Source organism: Chionomys nivalis, chromosome 5 (assembly GCF_950005125.1).
Source record: "Chionomys nivalis chromosome 5, mChiNiv1.1, whole genome shotgun sequence".
In the NCBI taxonomy this organism is placed as follows: Eukaryota; Metazoa; Chordata; class Mammalia; order Rodentia; family Cricetidae; genus Chionomys; species Chionomys nivalis.
In genome coordinates, this window is record NC_080090.1 from 99276976 (window position 1) to 99299143 (window position 22168).

The window sequence follows — 22168 nt, forward strand, 5'->3', positions numbered from 1 at the left end:
TCAGCTTTCTTACCCTCCCCCAGAGTTTTTGAGACAGGGCCAAACAATGTAGCCCTGGCTAGTGGGATCACTCTGTAGATCTCACCGGGGACACCTGCCTCTGCACGGAGAGTGAGCGTTGGGGCTTAGAGGTGTGCACTAGCTCACAACACAGGGGTCGCTCTTTGGAATAGTTGTGTTTCTGCCAGGACAGTGTTTATCTCTGCTGTGTCACTGCGGGAGGGTGTGCCGAGGGAGTGTCATGGATGCTTCAAGCCAAGGGTGTCAGATCTTGGCACAAGCCCCACCCAGACTCCAGGCCTCTGTTCCGTGCTCCTTTTGGGAACTGGACAGATACTTCCTCATTTCTGCTTCTTAGAGCTTCTTGCTGATGAGGCGTGTGGCAGTAAATTCAACTGATTCAAGACTTTTCTATTCTTACAAACGTCAGCTAACAGGCGCCCTACCCGCAGACATGCGCAGCCCGTCTAGCAATCTCAGAAGGCACGAGATGGGTGCAGATTATGTAACCCAACGACTCTTTTTTTTTTTCTTTTTGAGACAAGGTTTCATGTGACTCAAGTTGGCCTTAAGCTTTTTGTGAGGTCAAGAATGACTAAACTTCTGATTCTCCTGCCTCCACCTTCCAAGTGCTGTGATTACAGGTACCTAGAGCCTAACACTCAGCATGTGGTGCTGAGTTTGAAACCCAGGGCCTGCTGCAGGCCAGGAAAGTTCCCTACCATCTGTGCTCTCCAGGCACCAGCCAACCTCAGGTCAGGTGGAAAAGAGTGGTCCAGGTGCCCCTGGTAGAATTTTCTAGAGCTGCTTGCAGGGATGGCCATTCCTTCCCTCTTCCTTCCCCCCTAAACTCCCCTGCCCGCCCTGTTTGGAGTTGGTCCTCCTCTGTGAGATCTCCCAATGGAGCCCAGAGCTTCAGAGGAATGAATGCCTGGCTTCTAGACTCCTGGTCTGGGGAGAGGAGGCCTGAGGCTGGGGGGGGGGGAGGGGGCGCCCAGCCCAGCGCTGGAGTTGGCCTCCTGCCCTTGGCCTTAGCTCAGGTCTGTAGCCCCAGAGCTGGCAGCACCAATGTCCCTCACTACAGGTCTCACCCCAGTCCCAAGGGTCACAGGTTCAGGGGAGGGGCCCAGCAGTATGCTTGACAATCTCTTGGGTGGTGCTGGCTCAGAACAGAAAGGCAAGAGAAGGCGAAGAGAGGCCTACGTACCCCATCTGCCTATCCCAGAGCTGTCCAAAGGTTTCTCTGATGATGAAGGACCCAGATGAACATGGAAACAGAAGATGCATGCCTGACTGTCTTTCCATTTGTCCCCAGGGCTCTTCCAGGGAGACATACATGCAATGCTTTATTATTTTTTCCCCAGGACGTGGTTTCTCTGTGTAACAGTCCTAGTTGTTCCGGAACTAGCTCTTGTAGACCAGATCAGCCTTGAACTCACAGAGATTCGCCTGCCTCTGCCTCCCAAGTGCTTGGATTAAAGGCGTGTGCCGCCACTCCTGTGCGGTGCTGTCAAAGTCCACTGTCCTTAGATAAAAAGAGAGCTGTCCACTGGCCAGAATAAACTAGATGATTCAATCCATCTAATCTATACCTTAGCCAGCATCTTGTTTTACATTAATCAGGATCACCTTCCCTTTTCCCCACAGGGGATGAAGGAGGTAGACAGTGGAAACCCTTGCCTTTGGTCCTGACCATACATCCTTTTTCTGGGGGGGGGGGATATTTTAGTATACCTATTCCCCCCACCTCTGCTCATTTACTCATGCTGTTGGAACATGAACCCCGGGACCTTGAGCATGCTGGACCTTCACCTCCCTCCTCCTCTCCTTCCTCTTGTCCCCCCCTCCCTCCCTCCTTTTTTTCCTCCCCTCCTCCTCCTTCCCATGCCCCTCCTCCCTCCTCTTTCTGTGACCACAGGGTCTCACTCTATACCAGAGTGCTCTGGAACTTACTATGTAACCCAGACTGGCCTCTAACTTGAGGCAATCCCTCTGCCTCAGCCCTTCAAATGCTGGGATTACAGGAGTCTGCCCCAACATCCAGCCTAATATTTGCTGATAGTCCCTGAGGGGATCAGGAGGCAAGGATCCTGTCACTCCTCCTAAAAGGCAAACTAAAGCAAGTGATAGCCCCCAGAGGGTTCTGATCCACTCACGTGTCACAAAAGCCTTGCAAGAGCCCAGTCAATTACACATTATCTCACTTATTAACCAAGGCTCAGCGACTTTAAACTAGCAGTCCAAGGTCACCAGTGGGTGTAGAAGCCAGAATCCAGGCGTGATCCTTCGCCTTTTGCACCCAGGTGCTCCTTCGGGACGCGCGGCCCTTCAAGTTTGGACCGGAACCAAATTTCCCAGCCCTCGAAGAATCTGTATCGAGGCGAGGATCGCGAGCGGGGTCACCGGGTACCCCTTCTCGGGGGACCAAGAGCGCTGAGTCAGCGTAACCCGAGCAGCCTAGTGAGCGCTATGCCCCCGCCCCCTGACTTGCGCCCCGCCCCGGGAGAGGGCCAGCCCCGCAGCCCAGCGCAGCAGCCGGAGCGCGACAGCTAGGCCAGGCAGCAGCGCGGCTGCCCAGGGTGCAGCATGACGGCCATCGGCGCACAGGTAGCCCGAGGGGCCCGCGGGGCGCAGAGCCGGGGTATAGCCTACCATGGGGAGGACTGGGGACCCTCAGTGACTGAAGCCTTGGGTCAGGGTGACAACTCCCCAAATGCCCAGTTCTTGCGAGTAACCTCCCCCCTCCCCCGGGAAGGTTTCTCTGAGAGTGATCTGGGGGTACCTGCTCCGCAGTGCAGCTCGCTCTCTGCAGTCTTCTTGGCCCCTGAGGGCACCAAGGGCCACCAAACTTTCTGCGGGGTCATCAGTGAATGACCTGTGAGTTGGCCTTTTCTCAGGGGTCGTTGGGAGTTTTTAAAAACTGGGCGTCTGGAGTGGAGGACCGACAGAATGGATTTGCAAAAGGCTAGACTTGGTTTACATAATGGTGGGCTAGCTGCTTGCAAAGTCAGAAGTTTCTGGGAGTCAGGACTGCAAAGATAATCTTCTCTAGAAGGCCTTTGGGGAGCTAAGTAGAACTGAGGTGTAAGAGTACTCACCGGGGACCCCACATCCCAGGAAAAAGGCTCCTGTGACAGGAGCCTCCACTTCCTTTAAGATCTGGCTTCTTTTGGGGGTAGTGCTGAGAGTGTTTGTGTTGGCTGAGAATCTCGACATTCCTACCCATTCAAAGGGCGGCCGGGAAGTGTCCACTACCCCGAGGCTTGCTTCCTGCTCACCCAGGCATCCCGGTGTCTGGCTGTCCTCTAGGCTGTCCACTGTCTAGTCTTGTCCTGAGGAGCAGATATGTCAATTGACTCTGCCTTCAAATGCTCAGGCCCTATGACACTAATAATGTTGGTAGTGTCCCGCTATTAGCCGTCATTATTATGTTTATCATTATCGATACTGCTTAAGACAGACAGTATTTTGCTTTGTTGTTCAGGATGGTCTCAGACCCCTGGGCTATCTATCTATCCTCCTCCTCAGTCTCCTGAATACCTGGCATTATAGACACAGGCCACCCCTACAGCTCTACCCATTTTACAAAGAGATAATTGAGGCTCAAAAGTGACCTGCCCACAGTGGGTAGCCAGGTGACAGAATGTAGACAAATTCAAGTTTTCCTGCCTCCAAACCTCACCCACCCCTTTGGTGACAAGAAAAAGACCCTGCATAGGCCACCCCCAAACCCTTTTAATCAGAACTCAGTTGCTAGGGTGCAACAGACAGAGACTCTGGTTAGGTGACTTCTTTTTGTTTTGTTTTGTTTTGTTTTTGTTCCTGGGCATACTCCAGATCATTTCCAGGGAAGGACCTTGGGAGGAAGGCACAGGGCACCCCCAAACAAGTGTGGGGGTACCCCAAGGAGATGCCCAGAAACCAGTGTGGGGTGTGGGAGGAGCTAGGCTAAGTGGTACAAAAACCATAGATAAGAGCCCCTTTCTAGGGGAGGAGGAGGAGAAAAGAAGAGGGAGGAGGGGGGGGACAAGGAAAAGAAGTGATGGGAGGAGAGGAAGGGAGGAGAATGGAGGATAGAGAGAAGAGGAGGAGGGGGAGAAAAGAGGAGAGAGGGTAGGGAGAGGATGAGGGAGAAGGGAGGACTGCATCTGCACAGGCATGTTTGCCCTAGGCTCAGCTGTGTGTGGCAGTCAGGACCATGAGCTACACCCATGTTAGTGCAGGGTACAGAGTGCTCTTGTCTCTACTCTGAGGACAACTTGGCCAACAACTTCGCCCCCTTAGTAACCTTAGGAGTTAGGTACTGTTATCACCCTTCAGTGGAGAGGAGGTGGAAGGGGGAATGAGTGACAGCTAAAAGGCAGGACCTGTTAGTGCAGTTCTCTGTTCCGTCTTCTTGAGAGACTAGGGCAGGGCAGGAAGATTGCAGGTTCAAAGACTAGAGTATGATCAGGCCGTCTCAGAATAAAAGACTAAAAAGTGTGTGTGTGGTGTGTGTGTGTGTGTGTGTGTGTGCATGCTAACGCATGTGTGTGTGAGAGTCTGGTGCAGAATGCTTGCCTAGCATGAATGAGGGTCTATACCCAGTAGCAAGGGTGGGCACGTGGCCTGGATCATGCTAGTGGTGGATCTGAAATGAACAGTTAGGTTGATCCTGAGCAGGCTACAGAAGAAATGTCAGTGTGTTAGGGGTGGCCAATGCGGGGACGGTGGCCTGACCCAGCCTGGACAGAACACACCTTGCAGAGCAGTAGATACAGGGATGTGAGGCATGGTGTGAATCCAGTATGCATTCTTGGGGTGCTGTTGGTCTTGGGGAGCAGAGGATAATATGACATGGCATTGGGGGTGGCCTCGGTAGCCCTTGACCTCAGGCAACAGGTCAGCTGGAACCGGTCAGGGTCTCAGGGTAAAAGAGAATGAAAAGAGAATGAGAAGTGTTGTTTAGTGGAGGAGGTCAAGGCCCTGGTTGAAGGGATAACCTTAAGCTACAGAGATGAGACTTATGGGGCAGGGGCAGGACTGGCTGACCACTTCCCCTTTTCCAGCTGGCTCTTGCACTGACTGCTACCACTCAGCAGCACAACCCTCCATGCCACCCCGCCCCAGCCCCCCCACCCCGCCCCAGCCCCCCCACCCCGCCCCAGCCCCGCCCCCCACCCCAGCTTCCAGGAGAAGTTTCCAGCCCCCAGGGTCACTGGAAGCTGGTACCAGCAGTATAGGCTGAGGCAGACACAGTGGTTCAGGATGAAGGCTAACGTATACATGATCCTTGCTGGTGTTATAGACCACTCTCAGGAACCAGGAATCACCTACGGCCACACATTTTGTATGTGGCTTAGGGGCCACACATTTTGTATGTGGCTTAGGGGGATGGGACAACCTGAAGTACCGTTCCTCCTCCTGCTCTGTCTACCTTGTTTTTTGAGACAGGGTCTTGCACTGACCTAGAACTCATCAACTAGGCTAAAGGAATTCCTTGTGACTGGCCTGTCTTCCCAATGCTGAGATTACTAACATCCACTATACCCAGGTTTTTTGTTTCTTCAATTTTTGTTTTTTAACTTGGGTTCTAGGGATGGAATTCATGTCTTTGTGCTTGCAAGGAGGGCACTTTACTGACTACTTTGGTGTGGCCTGGAACTCATCAAGTTGGGGAGACTGACTGGCCAGTGAACCCCAGTGATCCACCCATCTCTCCCTCCCCAGTGCTAGGATTTTAAGTGTGTACCAACACACCCAGCTTTTTCATGGGTTCTGGGACTCGAACTCAGGTCCTCATGCTTGCAAGCACTTTACAGACAGAGCCATCTTTCCAGCCCCACATGTCTTTACTTCATGAGCCTTTAATCCTTGTAGTCTTACTGTTGGTCAGAGAGTTTAAATAAAGCCTACTTCAAGTCCACAGAAAGAAAGGCGACACCGGATCTCTCTGTCACCTCTGTCTGATCCCAGTGTGGCATCTTAGGGCCTGAAGATTAAAGTCCAGTCAGGGCCTGGGACAGGCGGGGCCGAGGAAGGGACTGAATGTGCCTGTTTTCCAGACAGCATGAGGCCTAGGGTCAAAAGGTGTCTGAGCTGGCCTGTGTGTCTTGTGATTCGTTCTCTGTATCTGTAGCTGCCCCATCCTGTGACCGTATTAGCCTCTAGGGATTTCATAACCTTGCCAGGTGCTTTCCTGTGGGGATCGCCAGCTTCACTGGGCAGACGAGAAGAAAACAAGGGCACAAACTGGAGATGTGGCTCAGCTGGCGAAATGCTTACCCAGCGCATGTGAAGCCCTGGTTTCGAACCCTAGCACCAAATAAACAAATGGGGGCTGCTTGCCTGTCATCCCAGGAAGGAGGAAGGGTAGAAGTTCAACATCATCCTTGGCTATGTAGTGAATCAAGGCCAAGCCTGGATGTATTAAACAACGCTGGCTCAAAATACAGGGAGAAAGAGAAACGAGAGAGAGAGAGAGAGAAAGAGAGAGAGAGAGAGAGAGAGAGAGAGAGAGAGAGAGAGAGAGAGAATACGTATACACATTTGAGACAGGTCTCTCACTGAATCTGAAGCTCACTGATTAAGCTAGACAGGCCAATGAGCTCTAGAAATCCACCCATCTACCCCTAGCCCATCCAGCACCGGAGTTACAAATATGGCTCACTTTTTATGTGGGTGCTGGAGATCAGAACTCAGGTCCTCATGCTTGTGAGTTTCCCATCTCCCTAACCCTAGCAGACAGCCTCATAAGGGCTCTGCCTGCGGTCTCCCGGGAACCAGGTTCAGCTGTACCTGAGAGAGGTGCAGCTCACGCTTGCCTTTGGAATCTTACTCACAGCTGCCATAGGATGCGTGCTGCAGTTGCCTTTCCATCATTCCCCTCATTTCCCAGCTGCAATCTTTCTGTGTTATCTCTTCTTCCTACCTCAAACAGTGACGTAACCTGCTTCTGTGCATCCTATAAATGAGTCAGTTAGCTTATGTCTGGGCAGGAGGCTTAGTCTATAAGGAACTTTCAGCAGAAACTTGACCAGTTCCCCTGTGTTCTTCCTCAAGCACCTACCAAGAGCACAGGTCTAACAGTGTGCCGGATACTGCACATACCACGGTCTCTTGACATGTGGCCTTGCCCTCCGAGGGGAACGCAATGTCCAGGTGGACAGCCAATGGCGTGTCACTCCAAAATACCACCAGAATAGAGTAAAGAGCTAAACAGGGCACCTGCCGGAGAAGAGCAGTAGAGGACCCGTGGGGGCTGGCTGGGTGGGAAGGACCTCTCCGAAGAGAATGAGAAGAGACGAGGTGTCATTCTTGGGGTGAGAGAGCTGCCCAGGAGCTGCCAGACAGGGGCCCAAGAGGCCTGAAAGAATATCTTAGGGATGGAATTATATTAACCTGCCATGGTGTGTGTGTGTGTGTGTGTGTGTGTGTGTGTGTATACATGTTCTCATTAGGAGACCAGAGGGCAATCTCTACTATTGTTATTTAGGCACCATCTTCTCTATGTGTGTGTGTGTGTCTTTCTGTTTCTCTCCTCTCTCTCTCTCTCTCTCTCTCTCTCTCTCTCTCTCTCTCTCTCTCGCTGGCCTGCCTTTCTCTGCCTGCCCAGCTCTGGGACTACACACACTTACCACCATGCTTGTCTTTTTAAAATGTGGGTTCTTGGGATCAAACTGTGGCCCTCGTGCTTGTAAAGCAAGCAAGCAAGCAAGCAAGCACTTTACCCACAAGGCCATCTTCCTGGCTCCAGTTTGGGCTTTTCATTCTGGGTAGAGATCCTGAGAACAGTACGGGATTAGTTTGCAGTTGGTAAACACTTGGCCAGGCTCTGGCAGTGGAGGGAGACAGGTAGAAAATGGAAGGGCCTCCATTGGGGGTGGGTTGAATGGGAAGCTGGGAGGGTCAATTCATGGCTTCCCACAAGAACAGAGCAAAAAAACAGGGCTGGAGTAAGTGGGATTGCATTCTGGGAGTTTCCCCTGGTGTCCCAGGCCCTTGTCAACTCACCAATTTGTGTGGTGTCTTCCAGACCCAGAGGCTGATGGGCCCTAAGAGGCCCCACCGGTCCTTCTTTGAGTCCTTCATCCGGACACTAATCATCGTGTGCTCGGCCCTGGCTGTGGTCCTCTCCTCGGTGTCTATCTGCGACGGCCACTGGCTCCTGGTGGAGGACCGTCTCTTTGGGCTGTGGTACTTCTGCACCATCAGCAACCACAGCGGTCCACACTGCCTGAGAGACCTGGACCAGGCTCACGTGCCCGGGGTGGCAGTGGGCATGGGCCTAGCACGCACTGTGGCTGCCATGGCTGTGGTGGCTGCCATCTTTGGCTTGGAGCTGCTCATAGTGTCCCAGGTGTGTGAGGATGTCCGCTCACGGCGCAAGTGGGCCATCGGTTCTTACCTCCTGTTGGTCGCCTTCGCCCTCTCCTCTGGGGGCCTCCTCACCTTCATCATCCTCCTCAAGAGTCAGATCACCTTCATGGGCTTCACCCTGATGTTTTGGTGTGGATTCACTGCCTCCTTCCTCTTCTTCCTCAATGCCACCAGCGGCCTTCACATTAACAGCCTCACGCAGCCCTGGGACCAGCTAAGAAAAGTCTAAGACCCCGCCAGGGGGCCCTAGCTTCTATAAGAAAGCACGGTCATGACGGGACTTCTCTGACATAGGACCTCTGGCTGGAATTGAGACAATAAGCTCTACAAATGGCCCCGGACTCGGGGGGCGTCTCTTCAACTGACCCCCAGGCCAGAGGCCAGAAAAGTGCCTCAGTACCACAGGACACAAGCTGTAGAGGTTAGCCAAGCTTTTAAGATGTCAATTGTAAAATAAGAAGGATGTTCTAAAACTTCTTCCTTGGGTGTTTTCTTCCCTGGACCGGAGGAGACTTTGAAAGACACCAGCAGTTGGTTCCAGGCTGTCTGCCCAGCTAAGCAAGGTTCACACCTGTTTCGTGGATAGCACTGGCATGTGGGCTGGAGGGGCCCTGGGACAGTTTTTTTCTTCTGTATATGCCTGTGCTGTGTGTGTGTCTGTGTGTGTACATGTCTTAACATGTACATGGGTTCATGTATGTGTGGATGTACAAGTAATACAAGTGTGTGCATATGGAGATCTGAGGTTGATGTCTGGTCTCATCCTTAATTGCTTTTCTACCTTATTCATTGAGGCAGGGTCTCAGTCAAACCCAGAGCTCACCTGTAAGACCAGTCTCACCAACCAGCTTGCTCTGTAGATGCCCCGACTGCCTCCCAGGCTGGAATCCCAGGTGACGCCACACCAGCCAACATGTATATTGATTCTGGGGACCCAAACTCTGTTCTTCCTGCTTTCATGGCATGGGCTTTAGCCACTGAGCCATCTCCCAGTCCAGCCCTAAAGACTCGAGGTTTCTAAGAATGGCTGAGTCCTCCACCTAAGGGATCAGTCAGTGGCTAGGACCATCTCCCATCAGCTCAAAAGAGCTTTGCACGCATTTCCCTGGCTTTCCCCACAGAAAGCCCTTTGACTAGTATATTTTCAATTTGCTGACTTAAAGAAGTCCCCCCATCCTTTGTGTGGACCCACAGGTTCTGGCACACCCCAGTTTCTGGAGGCTAGCTGTCCTCTCTCTGGGCATAGTTTGAAATCTTCCTTGAGCAAAGTCCCTGCACAAGTGCTCTTACACAGTCTTCCCCGAGGCCAGTTTCGACTCAGGCAGGGCTGTTAGTGAGACTCTCATTTGTAAGGGTCGGGTGACCTCAGCGCCCGTTTCTGATCCTGGGACACATTTCAAAGAACACACGCTTTCACTGCTGAACGCCACAGCGGGTGTGGGGACAAACAGATGCTGAGTAATAATTAACAGCTTGCAGGGGACAGGTGGAGGCGAACGGGGTCACGAGCCTGTGGAGATTTCCATACTCCTGAAAGAACTGCTCTCCTCTCTTTCATTCTCCCTGTGTGTGTGTGTGTGTGCATATGTGTGCATGTGTGTTCAGGTGCATGTGTGAGCACCAGTGTATGGAGGCCAGAGGACAACCTTGCCTGTGTTGTTTCTAGATGCCATCCTTTTTTTTTTTAATCTTTGTGTGTGGGCGTAGGCATGCGCACACCATGGCACACAGGTGGAGTTTAGAGGTCAGTTCCCCCTTCTGGTCTTCACCTGCCCTTTGGTTTGCGACCGGGTCTCTTTGCTGGTCTCAGCCTGGGAGCTTCCAGGGATTCCCTGCCTCTCTTTTTTCAGCCTACGAGCGCTGGGATTACAGATGTGGTCACTACTGCATCCAGCTTTGTGTGGGTGCTGGGAATCCCAAGATGGGTGGTCAGGTTTGCATAGCAAGCGTTTTTACCCACGGAAACATCACCCTGGCCCCATTTTGTTCAAGATGGTCTCTTTCTGGTCTGGAATTTGCCAGGTAGGCCAGTGAGCTCCAGAGACCTCTGGCTCTCATCTCACCAGAGCTGGGATTACAAGCACATGCCATCATGCCCAGCTTTATTTTATTTTATTTTTTTCTACATTGGCCCTGAGGATTGAACTCAGGCTCTTGTAAGGCAGTTGATCCACCAACTGAGCCATCGCTGCAGCCCCCAAATCTGTTTGCTCATCCTGTTGCCCCATTTCCAGTTTTTGCCACCCAGAAACAGGTGAAATATGTTCTTATATATCCTGTAAGGTTCCTTCCCCCTCCAGCCCCGGTGGGCTTTTGGACTTTGCCCTGATCTTGTCGTAAGGGTCCCTTCCAGGGCTAGGTGAACACACCTGTGATGCTTCTGGCACCAAACCCAGGGCCTTCTAGTCACTCATCAAATACTTTACCACTGAGGGCCCATTTTATTTTGAGACAAAATGTTGCCCAGGCTGGTCTCTACTTTGTGAGCTCAAGTGATCCTTCTGCCCCACCCTCCCCAAGTAGTTCTATTGTGATTTTGTATATGTATGAATACATGTTCATGTGTGTATACATATATGTGTGAGGGTACACGGGCATGTGAGACCAACCTTATATGTCATTCTCCAGGAGACCACATACCTTGCTTTTGAGACAGTGTCCTTCCCTGGCCTAGAACTCACCAAGTGTGCTTTCCTGGATGGCCAGTGAGCCCTAGGGACTTCCTGCCTCTGTCTGCTCAGCACCGGGATCGGAGGCCTGCACAACTGCACCAGGCTTTTACACCGGCTCCAGGAACTGAACCCAGATCGTCATCCACTTTACCCCTAAGTCATCCCTCCAGCCCCTTCTACAGTGAGCTTACCTATCTTCATCTTACTTACTATAGTGCGTGCATGTATGGAAATGTACACATCATGTGCACATGTGGGGGTTGGAGAACAGTTTATGCAGCTGGTCCTTTCTTTCTGCCTTGACGTAGGTTCCCAGGATGCAGCTGAAGCCGTCATGCTCGCTCACCATGAGCTTCCATCGGCTGAGCCGCTTCTCTAGCCCTGACTTTTAGGCATCTTTATTCCAGTTGAGATTCAGGAGACTACAAATGCTACATTGGAACCACCACTATCCAGGGTCCTTGGAGACCCCAGAACTGGTTGTTGGGTTTGTTTTGCAGTGCTGAGGGTCACTCACATCCAAGGCCTGGTGCACCTGGGCAGGTGCTCTCTGACTGAGCCACATTGCCCTCTCTACCTGAGGAGTTCATGGGGACTGTCTGGTTTTACCAAAACCAGAACTCATTGACCACTCATCCTGGGTCTCAGCCTGGGAAGGGGTCCTGCAGCAGGCTGGAAGATGCAAATCAGAGGCCAGCTTTCCGTTTCTGTTTAGGCTTCCCTGCTGGGTTCTGTTTGGAAGGAGATTCAAACACTTCATCCTCTTTCATCCTCTTAGAGAGCCAGGGAGTGCCAATGTGCCGGCATGGACAGCCAGAGTTATGGAAGCTTACAGTGCAGGGAGATGGGCCTCTGCCTGTTTGAGAGTTGGGAAATCACCACCCACCTTGAAGCTCAGATTGTTAAAGACTGCATTAGGAGTCCATGGAGATGTAGCATCGCTGGTAAAATGCTTGCCTGCTGTGCATGAAGCTATGAGTCTGATTTTCAGGACCACATAAAGCAGGCTTGGTGGTGCACGCCTGTGATTCTAGCACTTGGAAATGAAGGCAGGAGGATCAAGTTCAAGGCCATCTTCAGCTAGGGATTAGTAGACCAGCCTGGGCTATAGAAGACACTGTCTCAAAAGAGCGACAAGACTTTCATATTGTTGCCAAGTATCTTGGGCAAGTCTTGGGCCTTCAGGGAGCTGTCTCCCATTCATAGAGAGGATGGCTTACTTTCTGATGTACCTGTTTTCCACCAAGTCCTCATACAACATCAGGGATAATGGAAAGGGGGCTTCAGAAGCTTAGTTTAGCTGCTGTCCTGAATGCTCTATGAGAACTCTAGGGCAGACAAGATCAGCCTAAGACCCAGGGGCTTGATTCCTCATATTTCCTGAGCTTCTAGGCTTGTCCTTAAAAGTGAGCTGGAACCTGGAGGCAGGGAAGCTCCCTGCTCCTTCAGAGAGAAGCTGGGAAGCGATGTCGAACATAAGCCTTCCCCAGGTGGCAAAAGATCGACACACAGAGACTAGGCTGTTCTGGATGTCATTTATTCCCTTGCCTCCTCTGGAGCCACTGAATTACTCTCTCAGAAGAAGAAAGAGCAAATCACAGACCTGTTTCTTGCTCCATGGTGACCCAGTCTCAGTTCTAAGGAGGCTCAGACCTGGAGGAAGGCCTCTCGGCCCCTCAAACACAGAAGAGCCGTTAGAAGAGAACCGTTATATTGAGTGTCCAGCTCTGTGTCCACTGCCAGTCCTGCTGCGGCCTCAGATGATGCTGGCCCTGGGGGTGCTCCGGCTCTGCTCCGAGGTGCTGGTCTTAGTGCCGTGGGTGGCACCACTGGTGGCATTGCTGAAGGAGTTGCTGAGGGCCACAGGGCGTAGCGGGAACTCTTGGAGGCGCCACTGGCGCCATTTTTTCTGAACTTCTAGCTGCACCTGCCCAAAACCAGCCATCAGCTGCAGCAATTGCTCGAGAAGGTAGCTCAGGCCTCTGCCTAGACCCTGGCTCACTGATGAGCCCAGCTGTCCCTACTCTCATGGCCCTGCTGTGCCCCCTTCCCTATAGGTCTCTGACTGACACCATTCCTGCCCCATAAATAGAAAAGGTACTGAGGGCCTTCTCTACCGTGGGAACTTGTACGTGCCATCTTTAAATTTTAAAATTATTATTATTATTATTTTTACTTTATTTAGAGAGCGAGACATGTGAACACCCGTGCATGCCATGACATTCTTGTGGAGGTCAGGGGACACCTTGAGCTCTCCTTCCACATCAGTTCTGGACTGTACCCGCCATCTTCTAACACTGCGTTCCTAAGGTGTGAGAATTGTTCCATAAACTGCAGTCAGGTGTCCAAACCTGCATGCTTGTTCACATAACCCCCTCACCCCAGTCCGGAATCCATCCGCGATCTGAGAGTTTGCTCTTAGACATTTCCTCTATGGTCCTCAAGAGAACACTTGAACCTCTGAAGTCAGCTTTGATGTTTGATTTTTGGGAAACATCTGGGGTCACTCCCATTCAAGTGTGAACCAGACAGATTGGTCAATAGCCACAGAGACACTTGACCTGTGTGCACTACCAATGTAGCCAGGGTCAGTGGCTGGAGCTTCATATCCTGAACCCTCAGTCTCTGCTCAAGCCTGGGGCAGTTCCAAGTGACCCACTTCACTCATGGGAAGCCTGAGCTCTGGGTGGGAAGTGACCCAGGTCCCTCCCAGAGCCGGCAGCAGAGCTGTCAGGAACTTGGGTTTGAGTGGGGTCTGGGCTCGACTGGGTTTGCTGAGCTTGCTCATGGAGTTTGGTAAGGAACACTTCACAGACCTAGTCCAGACCCACAGAATCTATTTCTGTTGGTTCTGCCTGAGGACATTGCCCAAGATGTGATCTATCATACCACCAGATGACTCTGCCAAGCAAGCAGACCTGCCTCAGCCCCCTTCTCACTCTCCTTGGCTGGTCATCGGGGAGTCTTGTACTGGAATCCTGTGGTTCCCCAGGACACTCACCTCTCCATTGAGGAAGCAGTAGAGGACAGCAACCACCAGCCCCTGAAGAAGGAACTGTGTTAGTCCCACCTGCTCCTGCCTGAATCCTTGAGTGAGCACACACATGCGCAACACACACACACACACACACACACACACACACACACCACCTTCCCCACCCTCGCTCCTTAGGACCTTTCAGCCTTGGAGAATTCCCTACTTTGGGGCACGCAGTACACTGATCTGCCTGCCTGTCTTCAACACAGGCAGACGTCATTTTCATTTATTGACCCTGAGACCTAACATATGACCTCCAACTCCTGTGTCAGGGACGATAAGGGAAGAGCTTCTGACTTGGGTCCTGATTAAAGGGACCATTTAGGTCTCTGGAATTGGTGAAGAGTGCCCTCCAGGATAGCAGAGATAGGAGGCCCCTGAAGAATCACCCCCATCCCCTTATGAGGGGCAGGGTCACTCCAGTGGGAGATCCTGGGCTCACAAGAAAGGTGATAAATTCCTGCTGGAGAACAGACGTATGGTGAGAGCAAAGTATGCGTGAGTGCAGGTCTGTAGCAGGTGTGGGCAGCTCTGAAGTCAAGTGCAGGTCTGTAGCAGGTGTGGGCAGCTCTGAGGTCGAGTGCAGGTCTGTAGCAGGTGTGGGCAGCTCTGAGGTCGAGTGCAGGTCAGTAGCAGGTGTGGGCAGCTCTGAGGTCGAATGCAGGTCTGTAGCAGGTGTGGGCAGCTCTGGAGTCAAGTGCAGGTCTGTAGCAGGTGTGGGCAGCTCTGGAGTGGAGTGCAGGTCTGTAGCAGGTGCAGCTCTGAGGTCGAGTGCAGGTCTGTAGCAGGTGTGGGCAGCTCTGAGGTCGGGTGCAGGTCTGTAGCAGGTGTGGGCAGCTCTGAGGTCGGGTGCAGGTCTGTAGCAGGTGCAGCTCTGAGATCGAGCGCAGGTCTGTAGCAGGTGTGGGCAGCTCTGAGGTCGGGTGCAGGTCTGTAGCAGGTGTGGGCAGCTCTGAGGTCGGGTGCAGGTCTGTAGCAGGTGTGGGCAGCTCTGAGGTCGGGTGCAGGTGTGCTAACTGGTGCAGGAAGCTCCGGGGTGGAGTGCAGGTCTGTAGCAGGTGTGGGCAGCTCTGGAGTGGAGTGCAGGTCTGTAGCAGGTGCAGCTCTGAGATCGAGTGCAGGTCTGTAGCAGGTGCAGCTCCGGGTGTCGAATGCAGGTCTGTAGCAGGTGCTGGCAGCTCTGGGGTCGAATGCAGGTGTGCTGGCAGGTGCAGGCAGCTCTGGGGTTGAATGCAGGTCTGTACAGGTGTGGGCAGCTCTGAGGTCGGGTGCAGATGTGCTAGCTAGTGCGGGCAGCTCCGGGGTCGAGTGCAGGTCTGTAGGAGGTGCGGGCAGCTCCGGGGTCGAGTGCAGATGTGCTAGTAGGTACGGAAGCTCTGGGGTCCAGGCTGTGTCTCCTGACTTGGAGGGGTGGAGTTTATCTGGACCTTTTCTCAGAGCTCCTGTTTTCCTGATGATATTCCCTGGGTCGTCAGTCTGCAATGCCCACAGAGCCGTGAGTGATGTGTGTTGGTTGCTACTGACTCTCAACTTGGCAGAGGCTAGGATCATCCTAGAGGAGAACCTCTGAGCATTCCTTTAGGGGTTTTCTAGATTAACCAAGGTGGGAAGACTCTCCCCAAACATGGGGGGCGGGCACTACTCCATCCAGTAGAGAGAAAGTCAGCTGAGTACCACAATGCCACCAACTGCCTCGGGTCCTGCCACCAAGGCTTCTCCACCATCATGGGCTGTACCCTAGAACTCTGGGGCAAAGCAAAGCCTCCCTCCCTCCTTCCCCTACACAGTTCCTGTCAGGGTGTTTGATTACAGCAATGGGAAAGAGCTGTCCACAGAGCACCTGCTCCCTCCCTCCCTCCCTCCCTCCCTCCCTCCCTCCCTCCCTCCCTCCCTCCCTCCCTCCCTCTCTCCCTCCAAGCCCGCCTCACCATCCTGCCTTCCTCACAGGCCTGCCCTCCACCTCCCTGATAATCTTCTTTCTCTAGAGGCTTCCATATATAGCTTAAAACATCAGCTGGCCTGGCCTCTCTGCTCTAGCCTTTAGCTGCTTGTCACATTGAAGGACCCCAAAGGGCAATGGGCCTGCCACTGTGTGGTGGGCTTAATATGTGCACGTGCTAGGGGATATGGGCTTTGTGAAGTGTGTGTGTGCGCGTGTGTGCGCGTGCGTGTGCACGCGAGCGCGTTAAGTACACACGTGCTGACTGATGAAGGCCTGAAGTCAACAAGTCTTAATCAACACCCTTAATCAGGTCTCCACAACTTCCTGAGACAGGAGTTCTCACTGATCCCAAGGCTCTGAACAGCTAGGCAGCTGGCTAATGAGCCCCCGGGATCCACCTTGTTTTGCTGGTACCCAACCCCAGCTTTTGACATGGGTGCTGGGGATTCTAACTCAGGTCCTCATCTTTGTGCAGTGAATGCTTTGCCCACTGAGCCATCTCCCCAGGCTGTTTCTGAAGGGGGCAGGACTTGAACACATGGTCCAGGCATGCTAAACTCATGTTCTACTATGGAGATACAAAGCCAGAACAACACTTGTGAGTTCTGCTGTTATAGTAGGTGTATATGATTTTTCTTAGAGATTTACTTTTATTTATGTGCAGTTATGTCTATCTGTGGATATGTGTGTATACCACCTGTGCTCAGGTACCTGCAGGGGTCAGAAGACAGCACCAGATTCCCTGGAACTAATTATAGGCAATTGTGAGCACCTAACAAGGATGCTGGGAACCAAATTCAGATCCTCTGCAAGAGCAGTAAGAACTCTTAACCGCTGAGCCATCTCTCCAGGCCACGGCCCCATCTCTCTCTCTCTGTCTCTCTCTCAGTCTCTGTCTCTCTGTCTGTCTCTGTCTCTCTGTCTCTGTCTCTCTCTGTCTTTGGTTGGTAGATGCAGGTTCATTCTGTTATTCTCTTCACTGTGGTATGTGGGAGAAACTTTGATACATTTGTATATGAATACACATACATATCTACGGGTACATATATATATTTAATAATTTGTATACATAAGAACATACACACACTTGGGGGGGACAGACTCTCAAGCCACTGACTGACTTGGAACTTGCAATATAGCACAGGCTGGCCTAGAATGTGAAGCTATCTTCCCAACTCAGCCTCTCAAGGGCTCACCAGGCCCAGCTATTTACATGTTTCTTATGGCCTTCTCATTTATAAGCATGTCCATGGGACATTAGGAAAGTGTTCTCAATGTTTTGTTTTGTTTTGTTTTTTTATCTTCCCAGTTCTGGGGACAGGAAGTCCCTATCTTCATGGAGAAGCAGCCCTGGGGTCCCAAGCTCTTTGAATGCTTATTACCTACTTTGGTGGTCAAGCTAAGTCCTTCCAAATGCCTGAACCTCAGAGTCCCTGATGAGATGAGTCATAGTGAGAACACTGTTAAATGCGCAATAGGACCAAGGTGCTGGCAGAGGCTCTGCTCAGGGAAGCTTCTCAGAGGACGCACAGGGACAGCCTGCGGCTGGGTTTGAAACAGCAGAGAGGTCCTGACTCACTGTGTCCCCTCTGAGCAGTCTTCCCTGGAATTCAGAGCAGTGGCTGAAGCTCAGCCCAGCCTACCAAGAGCAGAATCTAAGGGACAAACGGGGAGTGGAGGTCTCACTCTGAGGCTAAGACCTCCCCATTGGGGGGGCTGTGCTACAGTCTCACTGCAAGGAAGACTTAGTGGGGGTGGGGTGGGGGCTGGGGGATGGGTATCCTCAAGCTCTAGGACAGAATCACAAGGCTTCTTTAGGCAGTGGGTTTGCTTTCATTGGTGTGTGTGTGTCTGTCTGTCTGTCTGTCTGTGTATGTGTATGAGGACATGCATACTCAGGTTCTACAGGGTCTCAGGCATGCTGGCAAATGCTCTTCCAGTAAGCCTCAAGCCAAATCTTTCATCTAATGGATACTATAAGTCTTGAAACAAACTGTTCTTTCTTTGGCTTCTGGAAAGCTCCAAACTCAGGGTGACCTGACCTCAAACTTGCTATGTCGTGAAGGGTGACCTCGACTCCCACCTCCTCCTCCCAAGTGCTTGGATTACAAAGTACACTACCACACCGGGTGTATAGTTTTTTCCACTGATAAGTCATCTACATATTTTTTTCTCCATTGGTCATTGCTAAAAGTGACTTTATGTTATTTTTGGAAAGAAATGGCTCCAAGCAAATAAATAAAGTAACAATGTGAAGCTCGAGATTCCAATTAGGGTTTCTTCTTACCCATTTCTGTTAGTGCTGCCTTAACTTCTCAACATCTTGGTGGATTAGAGGTAGTGACCTCCCCCACCTCCTGTCAAAAGATTCTGGTTAAAACCCCAACATCCTGGGGCCGAGAAGATGGCTCAGTGGTTCCATCTAAAATAGTCACATCTAAAACAGGCACACCGAGGAGATAGTGATTGGCAGGTCCCTGGGCTGGCCGGCCAGCTAGAATGGTCTAGTCTACTTGACAAGTTCCAGGCTACAGAGAGATCCTATCTAAAATGCAAAAAGCAAAACAAGGGCAAAAAACAAGGTGGACAGTCCTGAGGAATGGTGTCCCCTGGCACACACTTGCACACACGCACGCACACCCACACAAGTCCAGCATCCTCCTGCCACCCACTCCCACTTCCTGCTCTTTAGGGGTAACTTGAGTACAGCCTGAACACTCTTAACTTTTTTTTCCAATAACATGCTGACATTGCGAGTTTCCAATTTCTCAGTTTTAGACATTTCCTCTGGACTTCCCAGTGAGAAACAGAGGGGCTCCTCTGCATGCCTGTGGCTTTACACAGTGTGTCATTGTGGTTGCAAACGTGCTACCCGTGTGGTTGTGTAACTCCTTGTCCATCATGCTCAGTCGATTTTCTCTTTCCTTCTCCTAGGAGTCTCCCTCCCCCATTCCCATGCTTTCACTGTTGGAGACTCAAAATCAGTTGGCATCATGAGGTCCTCCCCAGTGGCCTTGGGTCGGCACTGTGTGGGACTGCCAGGCTTGCTATCTCTGCAGCCTCGTTTCTCTCAAAGGAAACTGAAAGCTGGTGTGAATGTGTGTGTGTGTGTGTGTATACACGTGAACGTATGTACACAGATGTGGAGGTCTCAGGTGTCCTTTGACTTTTTGTCATGGGGTCTCTCATAGACCTGGAGCTTCTCCAAGTAGGCTAGGCTGGCTCACTGGTGAACTCCAGGGATCACTTTGTCTCTGCCTCCTATTTCAGCATCGGTGGGATTAGAGGCACACACTCCCACATGTTTTCTGTAGGATCTGGGGATTGATCTCAGTTCCCATGCTTACAATGCCAGTCCTCTTCTAACTGAGTCACTGCTCTAGTCCTGAGGAACCCTCTTTAAGTCACGATCCCCAAAACTTACCTGGAAGGAGCCCAGGGCCAATTCAAAGAAGAGCTGGACTTCCATGGCGTCCTCTGGAGAGAAGGCGAAGATGATGTAGTGGATGCCGAAGAGGGGGATCAGCAGGAGGGTGGACTTGGCCAGGCGCCTGGGGACACAGGGTACGCTGCCACTCCTGATCTGCTCAAGCCCTCCTCACACAGAGCTCAACCCTTCTAGGGTCTGATTGTTTTAAGTTATGCTGCAATGTCTCCAGATATTTTTCAATTTGGGGTTTTGTTTATTTTCTGGATCTATCTATCTATCTATCTATCTATCTATCTATCTATCTATCGTCTCCCTATCTATATGTCTATTTGTCTATCTATCTATCTATCATCTATGTCCCTATCTCCCTATCTCTCTCTCTCATCTACCTATCTATCATCTCCCTATCTATATGTCTGTCTATCTGTCTGTCTATCTGTCTATCTATCTATTTATCTATCTATCATCTCCCTATCTATATGTCTATTTGTCTATCTATCTATCTATCTATCTATCTATCTATCTATCTATCATCTATCTATGTCCCTATCTCCCTATCTCTCTCTCTCATCTACCTATCATCTCCCTGTCTATATGTCTGTCTATCTGTCTGTCTATCTGTCTATCTATCTATCTATCTATCTATCTATCTATCTATCTATCATCTACCTGTCTAACTTTATCTGTGGTCTATTTGTGTATCTACCAGTCATTTATTTATTATTTATCAATTATCTTTTTATGTGCCTGCTTATCTATCATGTATCAATCAACTATTTATCACCTATCTGTCATCTTTGAAAGTTTGTATCTATATCTATCATCTATCTATATACCTATGTGTCATCTACCTATCTACCCTCTTATCTATGATCTATAATCTGTGTATTTTGCAGTGCTAGATGCGGAACCCCAACCCTCACTTACGCTAAGCAAGTATCCCATTATAGAGCAACATCTCCAGCACATTTTTTATTTATTTTGCAAAATCTCCAAAGTTCCATGCACTAACCACCCAGGCACAACACTGGACAGATGCATGACCAAGCCTCAGTGCTTCTGGTCTCCCCCCTCTATCAGTAACGTAAGCCAACAAGCATTCAACAGCTTCACTAGCGGATAAACCAGATGCCTGTGCTATTGCTGCTGCGCTCAGCAGATGAGGAGACAGGAAAGGGTCTTGCCATGCCCTTTCTACCCCACCTCATATCAACACCTCCTACCCACTCCCTTGCCCTCCCAGCCTTGCAAGGCTCAGATCTATACTTGTAGGGCTCCTGTCTGGTTTCATAGGTTTCTCTCCCCACAGTGTCTGAGGCTTCATATTCAGGCGTATTTCCTCCCACCCACCCCAGTCACACTACAGGTATGCCCCAGGCCTGCCTTTCTGCTTAAAGTGGGGTAAACAGCAGGTGTTCAGTAGATGTTCGCCGACTGTCCCAGCATGCCAACCTTTCTGCCTTACACTTACTTATATTGGTTCATTTCATTTCCTCTTGTTTCTTGGGTTCTAAGTTTTCTCATCAGGATTCTTAGAATGTTTATGAAAAAGATGAAATTGATCTGCAAGGCACAAGGCAGAGGTCAGGCTAGAGTTGTCCTGGCCCTGACCCCTAGAGCTGGGGACAGGAGAGACGCCACAGCCAGGATGACACATCGTGGCTGTTCATCCTGCGGCCAGAGTCCCAGTGACACATAAAAATCCAGAGACCACAGCTGGAAATGACACACCCTACTATCTGGGTTCAGTGGCCCACGTGTCTACACAATGCCAGCCAGATCACTCACCCTTGGGGCTTGTAATCCCCTGTAAATCTCGATGAATAAAGGTTTGACTGAGCCTTGGAGCCCACTTTTTATTTTATTTTATTTTATATCTGTGTTTGCACATGCTTTCACTAGCCAGCGCACACACAGTGCACACCTGTGCATACACACACGCATGTGCACACACACGCTCGTGCGCACATGCACACACACACATGCACACACGCCTGCAGAGGTCAAAGGCTAACTTGCAGTAGTTGCTTCACTGTTCCACTGCAGGTTCTGGTGGTGGAACTCCAGTGGTAAGGTATGCACAGCCCTGAGCCTCCATACCAACCCACACTTTTCTCCTTGATAGAGCATGCTACCACACAGCTGGAACAAGCCTCAGACTCTCAATTCTCCTGCCTCTGTATTCTGAGTGCTGAAACGAACTTAACACACTTGGGAAGGATTCGATCTCTGTTTTGTTGGTGGTGGGTTGCTTTTGAGGGGGGGGGTTTATCTCAAATCTCTGAGCTCTAGGTCCTAAAGATAGGGAAAATGACTCCTGCCAGACCTGACCCACTCCCTCCTCCAGTCCTTCGGGGACAGCCTGCCTGCCAACCTCTGGAATCTTGCCGTTTCTACCCTCCTGGTACCTGCAGGAAACTCAGGCTCCAGGATCTCCAGCCCCTGTTTCTCACGGGTCCACTGTTTCCCTACTTGTCCCCAGCTCAGGAGAGGATGGCCACTCACCAGGATGGACAGAATCACAGGCCCTCGGATGAGCCACCAGATGGAAGGGTTGGAGTTGATGTCCCAGCATCTACGGAAGAGAAGAGAGTGTTGGGCATCATTAGGAGTGGGGAACTGACTGCCTGGCAGACGTGTTTCCCAGTGCCACCCTCGGAAGGAAGACTGTGTTCATTACCCCTTTAGCCATCACACTTGTGCCCACCACCATTAAGATCTGTTCCTCT

The 22168-nt window shown here is 51.2% G+C and overlaps 2 protein-coding genes across 2 annotated transcripts in view; one reads left to right on the top strand and one right to left on the bottom strand.

The window, feature by feature from the left end:
• Nucleotides 1-2536: 2536 nt before the first annotated feature.
• Tmem37 (transmembrane protein 37) lies at nt 2537-9019 on the top strand. Its single transcript, XM_057770546.1, has 2 exons — nt 2537-2607; nt 8015-9019. Exons 1-2 carry the CDS (start codon nt 2587-2589, stop codon nt 8585-8587), a joined length of 594 nt encoding a protein of 197 aa, XP_057626529.1. The 5' UTR covers nt 2537-2586; the 3' UTR covers nt 8588-9019.
• Nucleotides 9020-12786: 3767 nt separating this feature from the next.
• The window catches only part of Sctr (secretin receptor), a 41714-nt gene continuing 32332 nt past the window's right edge, over nt 12787-22168 (bottom strand). The window contains exons 10-14 of the mRNA XM_057769160.1: nt 21945-22014; nt 20911-21002; nt 19434-19560; nt 14032-14073; nt 12787-12957 (exon numbers count right to left, since the gene is read on the bottom strand). Of these exons, the coding sequence (XP_057625143.1) occupies nt 12787-12957; nt 14032-14073; nt 19434-19560; nt 20911-21002; nt 21945-22014 (502 nt within the window). The remainder of the gene's footprint in view (nt 12958-14031; nt 14074-19433; nt 19561-20910; nt 21003-21944; nt 22015-22168) is intronic.

Excerpts from the sequence above, each read along its gene's own strand:
- Tmem37 (XM_057770546.1), top strand. The coding sequence starts at position 2,587 with ATGACGGCCATCGGCGCACAG. Across the intron at positions 2,608-8,014 it reads TGACGGCCATCGGCGCACAG|ACCCAGAGGCTGATGGGCCC; the intron begins GTAGCCCGAGGG and ends GGTGTCTTCCAG.